At 47.2% G+C, this 12,089-nt stretch overlaps 1 protein-coding gene across 7 annotated transcripts in view; it reads right to left on the reverse strand.

Annotated features, from left to right (window-relative positions):
* Nucleotides 1-5,244: 5,244 nt before the first annotated feature.
* FAM222B (family with sequence similarity 222 member B) overlaps nucleotides 5,245-12,089 on the reverse strand; it is a 36,465-nt gene continuing 29,620 nt past the window's right edge. For all 7 annotated transcript variants that reach the window (XM_051809214.1, XM_051809218.1, XM_051809216.1 and 4 more), the window contains one exon: nucleotides 5,245-9,454. In XM_051809214.1, the coding sequence (XP_051665174.1) occupies nucleotides 7,890-9,454 (1,565 nt within the window). In that variant the 3' untranslated portion in view covers nucleotides 5,245-7,889. The remainder of the gene's footprint in view (nucleotides 9,455-12,089) is intronic.

A 12,089-nucleotide genomic window follows, 5' to 3' on the forward strand; every position in this document is an offset into this window, starting at 1 on the left:
CCCCCCCAAATCACCCTGGCAACAATGGGGGGTCGCTGTCTCTGCAGGATAATCCCACAATTGCATTAGTGCAGCCCTGGCTTAACACAATTAGCCCCTAATTAGCTGCACCCCGCGGCCCTGGCTGGGCTGGGGGGGCAGCACTGACGGGTGTCCCCACACACTGTTATCCCCTTGGGAATGTCCCCTGGGCAGGTCCCAGTGCAATGTGACCCTGGGGAACTGGGCGATACTCCTGCCCATGCTGGTACCCAGTACCAGCCTGTACTGGTGCCCAGTTCTTGCCCATAGTGGTGCCCAGTATGAGCCCACACCACTGCCCAGTGCCAGCCCATAATGATGGGTGGTTCTTACCCATACTGGTGCCCAAACTGGTGCCTATAATCAGCCTGTATTGGTGCCCAGTGCCAGCCCAAACTGGTGCCCAGTGCCAACCCCTAATGATGGACAGTTCTCTCATAATGGTGCCCAAACTGGTGCCCAGTATCAGCCTGTACTGGTGTTCAGTGCCAGCCCATACTGGTGCCCAGTGCCCATACTGGTGCCAGCTCAAATTGATGGCCCATGCCAGCCTGTACTGGTGACCCATGCTAGCCTGTATTGGTGCCAAGTGCCAGACCAAACTGGTGACTATTGCCAGTCCTCCACCAGCCCATTCTGGTGACCAGTATCAGCCCATAGTTGTGCCCAGTGCCATCCCTGTATCAGTGTCCACTGCTGGGTGCCAGCTCAAACTGGTGCTCAATGCCAGCCCTTTCTGGTGCCCAGTATCAGCCCATATTGGTGTCCACTGCCAGCCAAAACTGGTGCCCAGTATCAGCCTATACTGGTGCCCGGTTCCAGTTCATCCCAGTGCTCGGTTCCAGCCCGTCCCGGTGCCCCGTGCTCGGCTCGGTGGCTCCGCCGCGCGGTGAGTGCAGGAGCCGCTCCGGTACCGGAGGTTGCACCGCGGGGACCGAGCGATGAGCGAGGGGAAGGGAAGGGGAGGGGAGCATCGGTATGACATGGTGTTTATAGCGATTTATAGTCTTATAATGTATATTAATCATATACATTTTATTCTTATGTACATTATGCTTATATTTTATTTCATAGTTAACATATACATTTGATATATAATACGTTTAAAATATTTTAAAATGTTAATACTTTATGTATTATATTATACAATGCCAGGATAATATATTATATTAATATTATATAATAAATTACATATAACTATATAAATACAATGGCATTATAGAATATTTCAGTATTTATTATATAACTTTTATATTATATAAATATTATATTATATAAATATTATATTTTATAAATTTTATATTATATAAATTTTATATTATATAACTTTTATATTATATAACTTTTATATTATATAACTTTTATATTATATAAATTTTATTTGTGTAGTTACATATATTTTATGTTTATTATACATTTTATTAATCTTTGATACCTATTCATAAATTTTATTATTTTATTTTCTATTTCTATATTTTGTATTTATTACATTAATTTTATTTATATATTTTTATTTGTGCATATATATATATATACACATATCCACATGTGCACACACAGACTACAGGGTCTGCCCTGTCCCTCCTGCCAGGCCACATGCAGGGTACTGGCAGCCCCTTGTGTCACACCATTTACCTTAAAATAAATAAAATAAAATAAAATTCCATGTATTATTTAGGAACTAAAAGTTCCAGCTGCCATAGGAAGCAACGCTGGAGGAAGCCTGGGCAGCAGCTCCTGGATTAGCTCAGGGAAAGCCCAGTGCCAGGAAGCCAAGGAGGACAAAACCAAACCCAGGAGCTTGGGGCTGGCCCCATTCCCACCTCATGGACCTACTTCCAACCCTCTGCTTTTTTTGGGGGGGTTGATTTTTCCCTTTTCCTTCCATCTCCAGCCATAACTGTGGGATTTGCCTTTGGGTGCCGCTCTGGCAGCGCTGGCACAGACACGGGTGGGCACTGCACTCCAGCTCCACGTACCTGGGCACGTCTGGAAATGTCAGCCGGATCTTCGAGCACCTCTTAACCTTCACGTGTTCCCAGGGAATGGGGGAGCGAATCCCCATCAAAGCCTGGGCTGCAGAGCGGGAGGAGGAGATGCTCTTAATGCTCAAGGAGGAGAGGAAGACAAATTGATTTGCTACTAAATTTAGCCTCATGTATCAAGTTTAAAATAAACTTCCTGGAAACTTGTTGGTTTGAAGGTTTATTCGGGAGGTATTTCAAAAGGTGCTCAAGCCAGAGAGGAAAACCATATTAAATACCCCAAATATCGAGGGAGACCTCACTTGGAGGGCAGGGGCTGGACTTTTGCTTGTCTAAGACCCCAACCACAGTGGAGATGCCCTTATCTAACTAACCATCAAATCCTTTTGACACCTTTGGGATGCAGACAGGGAGGATTTTTGGCAAAACCGCTTCATCTGCTCATGCCATAGAGCCTCGATTTGTGCTGATCCTTGAGGCCTCTTCACCAAGGCAGCAAAACCAGACATTGATACTGTATAGGGAGAAAAATGTGAGTCAAATTTGCTTTGAACATCCTTTATTAAAGACCGGCCCAGGCCCCCTCCCTCTCCAGCCCTTTGCCCCCCCAGGACTGAGGGGGTTTGAGGGCAGCGAAGGTTTACAAGGATTTACAGCAGTTTTTTGGTGCTATTTCACTTCAATGTCAGTGCATTTCTCAGGCTTGCAGCCACCCCAGCAGAGTCAATGGGCTGTACCCAATTGCTTTGAAATTAACTGAAACTAAGCAGATAAAATACTCCAGTAATTTCATTGCAATTCGGCTCTGCTGAGCACTGAGGAGCACCTGAAAGGCGGCTCTTGCTGGAATATGTCCAACACGTGCTCCTCCAGCTCAGACCCGAGGAGCTGACAGCAACATGACCCTTTCCTTTGGCTCCTCCACTCCTGGGACCCCCCCAGGACCGTACACTGAGTAGGACATTTTCCAGCTCTGATTTTTTTTTTGCAGCATCCACAGCATTGTTCCTTTCTAAACAGCCTCATCACGAGATGACGGAGCTGCTGGTGCTTGCCAAGAACATCGGGGTGTTGCCCAACTTGGGTCAAAATTTTTGGAATATTTGGCCCTAAAGAAGAAGTTTTAAAAGGCTGGATCTTACTTGAAGCCTCCAGCTCAGCTGTGGCTGTAGGTGAATCCTCAGCGGAAGCAGCAGCTGCTCACACCAAGTCCCTGTTGGCTCATTGTCCACAGATTTTTGCTCCAGTCAACAGGTCCAACTGGCTGCAGAGATGATGAGAAAGTCTCCTAAAAACTCCTTGCAGAAAAGATTCTTCCTGTTAGGGGGATGGATGAAGAAACCAGATACCGAAGAAACTCCAGGTCAAAGGAGAGGAGGATCCTGAAGCTCCAATGGATGGAGCAGCTGCTCTCAGCGTTCCTGGATGCTGGAGCAGGATGGGGCAGCATCTCTGGGCAAACAGCTCTTCCCAGGTCAGTTTAGCTGGGCTGACAGGTTTAGCCCAAATTATGTGAAAAGCATGAGGGAACCAAATATCCATAGTATCTGGGGAACTCTGGGAACAGTGGGAAAAGTGTTAGTTTGGCATCAGAGGGATTTTGATGCTCAGGTTTGTGGCGAGTGCAGGAGATTGGGTTTGAGTTGTGTCCTGTGCAGATTAAATCAGATATATGATCATGGGAAAGGGAGGAAAAAAGCCCTCACAGCCTCTTTTCCAGAAGGGGTCTGCAAGTGCTAAAAACCCCCTTAAAATTTAGGGTTATGTAAATAATGAGTTTGTTTTACAAACTGTTCGATCAGCACTTGGCAGGGCAGTCGCTTCTAGCCCAGCTTTTGGAGCAGCCACACAAGACCTTTCCCACCACCAAAAAAAAAGCAGAACTTCGGGGTATGAGATAGCCTCAACTCTCACAGCCATCAAAAATATCCAAACTCACCTTTTAAGGACTTAATCCCCCTCCTCCACTCCTTCTCTTCTATTTTAATCATTATTTCAGCACCGTTCTGGCTCTGAGGTTCTTTCATCTCTTCTGTTGTCCCAGACCTTCCTGATGCTCTTATTAGACAGGGCAGCCAGGCTCTGCCTGATGCATTCCTATCCAAGAAACCCATGGAGATCCCTCCCCAGATTCCCTTTGGGACCCTGTGGCTCCAAGGCCATGCAAGCCCCACACACTCCCACTGCATAAAACCAGCAGAAGGGGCAGAGGGATCAGGTCTTTCTTTTTTTTTTTTTTTTTATTTTTTCTGTGGACAAAATAATAATAAAAAAATTCCTAGTTGATACCCGTAGCACATAAGCAGCAGCATTTATCATCAGTCTGTGGTTTAATGAAATACAGCAGCAATTCCCAGTTCTCTCCAGGAAACATCTCTGTTTGGTTTCCACGGGAGCGGCCGAGGCCCCTGGAGACATCCCACATTGAAAGACTTTAAGAAAATTCACAAGTGTCTTTATAAAATGTTAACTTTGGGCTGTAACAAACTGGGCTTGAGAGCGAACAGCTTCAAAGCTTCTGCTCGAAACACAGGACATGGTGGAGGCAGAAGATTCCCCGTGGAAGGGTTCACACCATGTTCATGTTTATCCCTCCTAGGATCTATCTGATGTGCACCTCAATATTCCGAATCAGTGTGGGACTGGGAAGGAGAGGTGTCAGTGCTGAGGGAGGGTGAATATCTCAGGAAACACCTGAGCCTTCTCATTCCTCAGGGAGCAGAGCCACTGTCTGCAAGCACCCAGGATCCAGCAGGGCACAGAGCCTTGTGCTGGAGCCAGAGGTCAGGAAGGCACCCATGGACGGACAGATGGACAAGTGGAGCAGCGGTGTGAGCCCCAAAGGTTGGTGACCACCAGCATGGGGGTCCCGGGACAGCCCAGGGGAAGGTGCACCCCTGGCTTTTTGGTTACTCTTAGTTCTGCTCTGGGCACAGCGTGAAATAAAACCATGGGAGGTTTCTCCACTTCAGGAGAGCACAGCACAGCTCCTACCACACATGGCACCACCAGCCTCTGCTCATGCCTTCCTGACCCTGGTGAGTGCCAGTGACATGGCCAGACCCCCACATCCCCCTTTGCTCCCAATGTTGTACCCGGGAATGAGGCAGATCAGTGTTTGTTTCTCCTTAGGGATGCAGTGGGGAAGGAGGAGGATGGAGAGTCCATCAGCAACAAGGGCTGCTGCAGAGGTGAAAAGGGTTGGTTTAAAGAAAAATCTCACTCCCAGACCAATAGGAAAGGTTTCAGTATATTTTAATAGTAAAATGATTCTTATTTTTCAAGCAATGTCCCACCTGGATGAGTCTCAGCAGGATTTTTGCTTCCCGGTCCTGCTGCACCGGGGCAAAGCCTCGGAGGTCGTGGCTGTACCCGTGACTGCCCGTGCAGAACAGTCCCCAAAAACTCACAACGTGCTGCCAACACCAACAAACACTTCCCGGGCACCGCAACCACCACCACCACAGCACAGGACTCTGCTCAGGCTCTCGGGAGAAGAGCAGGAGTTAAAAATTAGCCTTTAATAACAGTCTGGGTTGAGATTTGGAGCAGGCTACAGAACAGAGGAGGTGCCAAGGTTTTATTTAGTAAAAAGGTACGTACTCAGGTAGCAGAACACCTTACAGGGACTGAGTGGGCAGGGAGGGGTGAGGTCAGAGCACAGCCCTCGCTGGGTTTGGGGAAGGGACGGGGAAGACGACGGGGTGACTGTAAGGGAAGCAGCTTCAGACTCAAACTCTGGCTCCAACAGAATGGATTCAGAAAAATATTGCATGAAAAGCCTCAGGATTTTCTTTCTTTCATAGATGTATATTTACCAGTTTTCACAAAGACTGCAGGAATACGATTATAAACAATAAATTAGGACTTCATGTTGCTATCATTTGGCATAACACAATCAGGCAATTTTTCCTTTTTAAATATAAGGCAACACAAGCCAACACATAATTTAATCCGTCTTTAGTCAAATTGCTTAACTTTGCTAAGGAGTTACCACTAAAGAACGGGTTATAGTACACTTAAAAGAATTTAAATAATGACATGATATAAGTGTACTAACTTACGCAAGGAGTCAGAAACGTACTCTGCTAAGCTTTGAAACCTAAATATTTGTTACAGCCCAGGACTACACGTCTAAATTAAAAAAATACAAATAAATGTTTTCTAATTTTCCCATTTACGAAAAACTTTTAAGAATCTCTAGCCAACTATGACGTCACTTCAAAACTTGTTATTTTTTTTAATTTTTTTTTTTTTTTTAAATTTTGTATGATGTCTTTTAAGATTTTTAAACCATGCTCGTTAAGGAAAGTTCAAGGAGCAAATACTTAAGGCTTTGTTTTTCCAAGGGCTGTGAGGGAGGCCAGTGGATGGCAGAGGCCAGTGGGTTCACCCATACACAATGCTACTCAAACCCACACTACCAGGCGACATTCATACAGAAATATTACACTTAAAAGTTACAGTGTAGAGCAATATTTTTAGCCAGTGTACATAGAAAGAATCAATGCTTTTTTTTTTTTTTAATTTTTTTTTTTGTTTTAATTTCCAAACTTGACTGTGATCATTATGTTCAAGTATTAGTCTCGTTAACAGAGATGAGGAATTTTCTACTTACAATAAATTCGGCTGTTAGAAAGGAAAGGGATGTTTTGGTACACTGAGGAGAACACAATGCTGAGGTTACCCAGTAGTTAGTGTCCTACAGTCACTCGACTAGCTGCTGGAAGTGATGTGGGAAAGGAACAGGAGGAGTTAGGCACCGAGACCCTGGGAAAAAGGGATGTTATAAATAGCTTCGCTAATTCCCAGAGAGGAGAATTGTTCCATTAAATCCGCTGGGGTGTTTTGATGGAAAGGAACACGGGACTGTTGGTCCCACAGTGGCTCGTGAGAGGAGCTTTGCTTCAAAATCAACCACCTCCCATCCCGCTGCCGCCATGGGGACAGGATGGAGCTGTACCTCCTCACCCTGACATTAATTCCAGCTCCCAGAGAAATGGCTGAACCCTTTTTGGAGTTGTCAGTGGGTCTGGACTCCCTTCACATCAGGACAGCCAGACTCCTAGCAGCGAGGGGTTCAGACAAGGTTAGCTTTGACACTGGAGAAGGGGAGTGGGGAGGGGAAACACGATGCAAAAGAAAGGCAGTTCCCTGTGGCAGCCTTGCTGCCTGTGTCCTTAACTCATCATTCCCCCTCCTCCACACCCTGTCCAGAAAACAAAAGTGTCAGAAAAATCTGCCAGAGACTTTTGACTTTGGACAAAGTCTAAATGATAAACATGGGCAAGAAACAGCTGGAAAGCTTCTTCCTATATTAATGCCTAAGTACATACCCCTAGCTGGCTCTTTTCAGATGTAGGCTCTTTTTCAATTACACAGGCCTCTAGACAGTGCAAATGGTCAACGTTTAATGCATTAATGAAATGGGCTTTCGAGTTGAAAATAAGCCCTGCTCCCTGACAAAATTCTGTTGCTCTTAATCTTGGAGGAAATTGAGATGGAAATGGAAGCAGCTACACTACCTTGCTCTCACTGGAGCTGGTGAACAGATGCAACTGCGAAACCCTGCAGCAACTCAACCTCAGTCCAGCGAGGAGCTGCTCAGCAGAAGGCAAAAGCTGCACAAAGGGGATTCTGCGGTGAGGAAACAGCTGTGGCGTGAAGTAGTGTAATGAAATTCTTTGACACAAAAGGCATGTTAAATATTTGATGCATAAAGGAGAGAGAGATAACATGTAAGCAAAGCTCTTAAATATACAGTATGTCTTCTTCCAATGGTTACTATAATGATCACACAAGTTTGCAAGTTAAAAACGCCTTGCTTATTAATTAAAATTAAGACTAAAACCTATAATTTTTGTCTGTGAAAGTGACTGCAGCCTATCTATACCCTGGGTGTTGAATATGAAGATTTCGACTATCGGTTGGTTCAGGTGCTCGGTTCATGGGAGGCCGATGGACTTTTCCCAGCACGGCCATGCTCTGGTCTCGGAAGCAGGACTGCTGGAAGTCCCCGCTTAGGTAATCCATGGTCTGCATCACATTATTCTGGCTGGATGGGCCAGCTCCAGCTCTGTAATGAGTTCCTCCTGCACAATCCAGCGGTGCTCCCGCTGGTTGTCCCCCGTGGAAAGGCATGGCGAGGTCCTGGGACCCAGAGCTGTCACTGTTGGGCGTGGGTAGAATGTTATTCCAGATGGGCTGGAAATAGTGCCCATTGGTATATGGCAAGGGTCCCTGCAACCCGTTCACAGGCGGAGAAGGTGTAGGCTTCTCGATGGGGGGTTTCAAGCTGAAGGACTGGCCCATGCACAGTTCTTGAGGGTAGTTGGAAGTTTTGCCAGGAAAGCTCTGCCCTGCCATCTCTCTCTGAGGGTGCTTCCCTGCGAGTCCAGCAGGCCCAGCAGCATCCCCACACATTTGCTGCAGATGTGCAAGCTGGTGCTGGTTCCACGCGACCGATTTGATTTCGTTCTGGTAGGCGGGCGGCACCCTGTTAATATTCACCATGGGCACGTTAACAGAGGCAGGAGGAATAGCAGCAGCAGCATGATCGACAGGGTTTACTACACAGGAAGGCATGGGTGTAGGGACATTGTGAGTAGATACCCTGGTACTTGCATTGATAAGCAGGTTGCGACTTATAGGGCTGGGGTTTGCAATCTGTCCCTCACACACTGAGGTAGTGCTAATGCCAGCTCTGGCCTGGCAGAACTGGTTAATCTGGTGCACAATGCTGCTCAGGTCCGGTGGCTGGTTCTGCTGCAGGGTGGCAGCCATAGAGAGGGGAATGGTTGAGGTAGACACGGTCACATTCGGCGGCGCATCTGCATCCGGCATCTTTCTGCTTCCATGTAAACCCGGCTGCAGCAGAGGATTCGGGGGGTGCTGCAGAGTCTGGTGTGCCATGGTCTGAGGGTGCTGCAAGCCCTGCGGCTGCTGCATGTTCTGCGGGTGCGGCAGCGCCTGCGGGATCCCCTGAGGGTGCGGTAAGCTTTGTGGCTGTGGAATACCCTGAGGGTGCTGCGGGATGCCCTGGGGGTGCGGCAAAGTCTGTGCATGCTGGAGAGCCTGCTGGCGAGCAAGCGCCTGGGGGTGGGTTAAAGTGCTTGGTGCAACGTAGGGCGTGGAAGGGGGGTTCATCATCGCTTCCGGCAGCAGGCGCGTGCGTGTCCCGTCAAAGTCTTTGATAATTCCTTTTGCTGGAGATTTGACTATGGCCAGGAGGCCTGTTTTCGTGGTGGCCTGAGATGGGTAGGGACTGTACCTCTGGCCCGAAGTATCAAGTCCGTTCACAGTACGGCGTATGTGTTTCCTCTGGGGAACCTTGACGCTGTTTGGAAAAATTTTTATAGTCAGTGGATTGTTGGCGACCTTCTTAGCATAAGCATCCAATTCTGCTGGGGTAGGATACTGTGCAGATCTCATTTTCTGTGTAGTGTCCCCTGTGGAGAAAGGAAATTTGTCAATTCTGGTAAGCAAGGTATCAACCCCAGGGCAAGACAGTCACACAACAAGGGCAGAAAATCTCCAAGGAATCAAGAGGCAAGAAAACTTCATCTTCCCAGACCAGCGGGTCGCGTACCAGATACCTCATTCCCTTTATTACCTGGTGACCAACACAAGCCCCAGTTCAGCTTAAGGCAAGACCTGCCCAGGGGAGCAAAACAAAAACCAATGTTCTCATCAGAGTATGTGTACAGTTGGACAAAAACAGGTACATGCTAAAAACATCGGATTGTATCCAGCTGAAATATTTCTCACAGCTTGTGGTGGTGGGCTGGTTTCTATTCCCTTAATTTAAGGCTGCCTCCCCACGGCTCTTCAAGCCATTCTCAGTATTTTTACCGTGTGATTCAAAATCAGAAAGCTACAAATTAAACATGAACCCCCTGTAATCCCAAGGTGAGAACCAGACTGTGGTTGACTGACCCTGGCTGGGCACCAGGTGCCCCCCAAAGCCGTTCTTTCGCTCCCTTCCTCAGCTGGGCAGGGAAGAGGAAACACAGCAAAAGGTTTGTGGGTCAGGATAAAGACAGGGAGAGATCACTCACCAACTACTGTCATGAGCAAAACAGACGACTTGGGGAGAATTAGTTTAGTTTATTACCAATCAAGTAAGAGTAGGGTAATGAGAAATAAAACCAAATCCTAAAACCCCATCCCTCCACCCCTCCCTTCTTCCTGGGCTCAACTTCACTCCCAACTTTCTCCATCTCTGCGGTGCAGGGGGACAGGGAATGGTGGCTCCAGCGTGGTCTTCCCCACAGGCTGCATGGGAATCTCTGCTCCTGCACCTGGAGCACCTCCTCCCCCTCCTTCTTCGGTGCCCTGGGGGTCTGCAGAGCTGTTCCTCTCACATATTCTCACTTCTCTCTCCAGCTGCAGTTGTGCAGGTTTTTCTCCCTTCTTAAATCTGTTATCCCAGAGCCTTGGCCAGCAGCAGGTCTGTCCTGGAGCCAGCTGGCACTGGCTCCTTTGGACATGGGGGAATTTTCTAAGCAGTTTCTCACAGAACCCACTCCTGTAGTTCCCCATCACCAAAATCTTGCCCTGCAAACTCAACACACATCAAAGCTTCAGCTGAAGCCTCCATTTACACCTGAGTCCTTTCCTAGGTGCTGACATTGGAAAGCACTTTGAGTGTCTTGCTGTCTATTAGGAAGCCCTTGTTGGTCCAAGCTCAGCAAATGGAAGCAGGCTCATTAATTTATGGCTTGCAATTATTTCTTCAGCTGACTTTTCAGGGTGGCACCTTGCTAAGCACATGCCCATATCACATGGCCAAATGTGATTACCTCACAAGATTAAACTCATACTGCTCCCCAGACACAGACAAGAGGCTTCTGGAGACAGAGGTGTGGTTTCACTTCCTCTGATTTACCAGACACCTACCTGGCCCATAAGCTCAAACTGCTTCTGCAAAGAACTTCAGAAATCTAGGGAAATGTTTGTGCCTCTTCTGCCATAATCATATGCCAAGCAGAGGGCTGGGCTGTTTCTTACCACAGCTCCGCTGCCTAACTCCTATGGGACTACTGCTGATTTTATAATTTTCAAATAATGGCTTGCAGCTTTGACAATCCCACTTTGCTTTTGCTTGACTTTTTTACCCCCTCACCTTGTAAACAAATTTACTGGGAAAAAAACGCCCATCCTTTTTGCTACAATTTTCAGCATCCCCGTGGCTTCTGCTGCTGTGCTGAGAGAACGGGGAATGTGGCAGCCAGTTCCTCCAGAGCCCAAGAGCACTCCAGCCCCACATCTGGCCCTCTGACCCAAAGAAATCTAATGCTCCAGCAAAGAGCTTGCTACTCCCAGGCAAACAGCCTTTCCTCTTGAAAATCCATCTCTCATTCTTTTAAGCAAATTGCCTCCAAAAGACTCTTGGATACATGAGTACCAGCCACCTCTCCCTTTGCATCCTGCAGCTTCCAGTCGTCACAGGTGAGGGAGAGCAGCTCTGCTCTAAGAGCTCTCACTTTCAGAAAGAAAAGGTCAGAAAATGGAAAATAGGATGGAAACCAGAAGGAAGGGTAATTATAGAAATATTAAAAATATCTTTTGTGAAATAAGAAGCTTAAGAGCAGTTTGTCTTATATCTCTAGCACAGCACGTACCACGGCGCCGATTATACTCGTACTCCCTGTGCTGTCCAGACTCTGGGACATATCATCCCTTTCTCTTAATCAAAGGAAATATTAACCCAAACATCCTCTCTGTTCACATCCCTGTACCTGCCCCTGCAGGCAGGTGGTTCATATCTGCCCTTTTGAGTGAGCTGCTGCGCTCCTAACGGAGAGAAGAGCCTCCAAATGACATCTGCCAGCACTGCCTTGCCTCAACAGCCAAGGCCTTCATGAACTCCCAACCTTTATTTTTAGCATTGCCCACACTCATCAAGGTCTATTCCTTCCCCAAGAGATGACCCTGGCAACCCACCATGAACTAGAGAAGAAGAAAAGGACAAAGGAACCTGTCTGTGTTATGGTTTATATTACACTTATAGCCATTGTCACATTCTATTTTCAGACAAAAAAATTAAGTAGATACTTTAAGACAGCTCTGCCATCAAAACTT

This window comes from Manacus candei, unplaced genomic scaffold, assembly GCF_025592945.1.
Source record: "Manacus candei isolate 608988 ecotype Guabito, Panama unplaced genomic scaffold, ASM2559294v1 h1tg000076l, whole genome shotgun sequence".
Lineage (NCBI taxonomy): Eukaryota > Metazoa > Chordata > Aves > Passeriformes > Pipridae > Manacus > Manacus candei.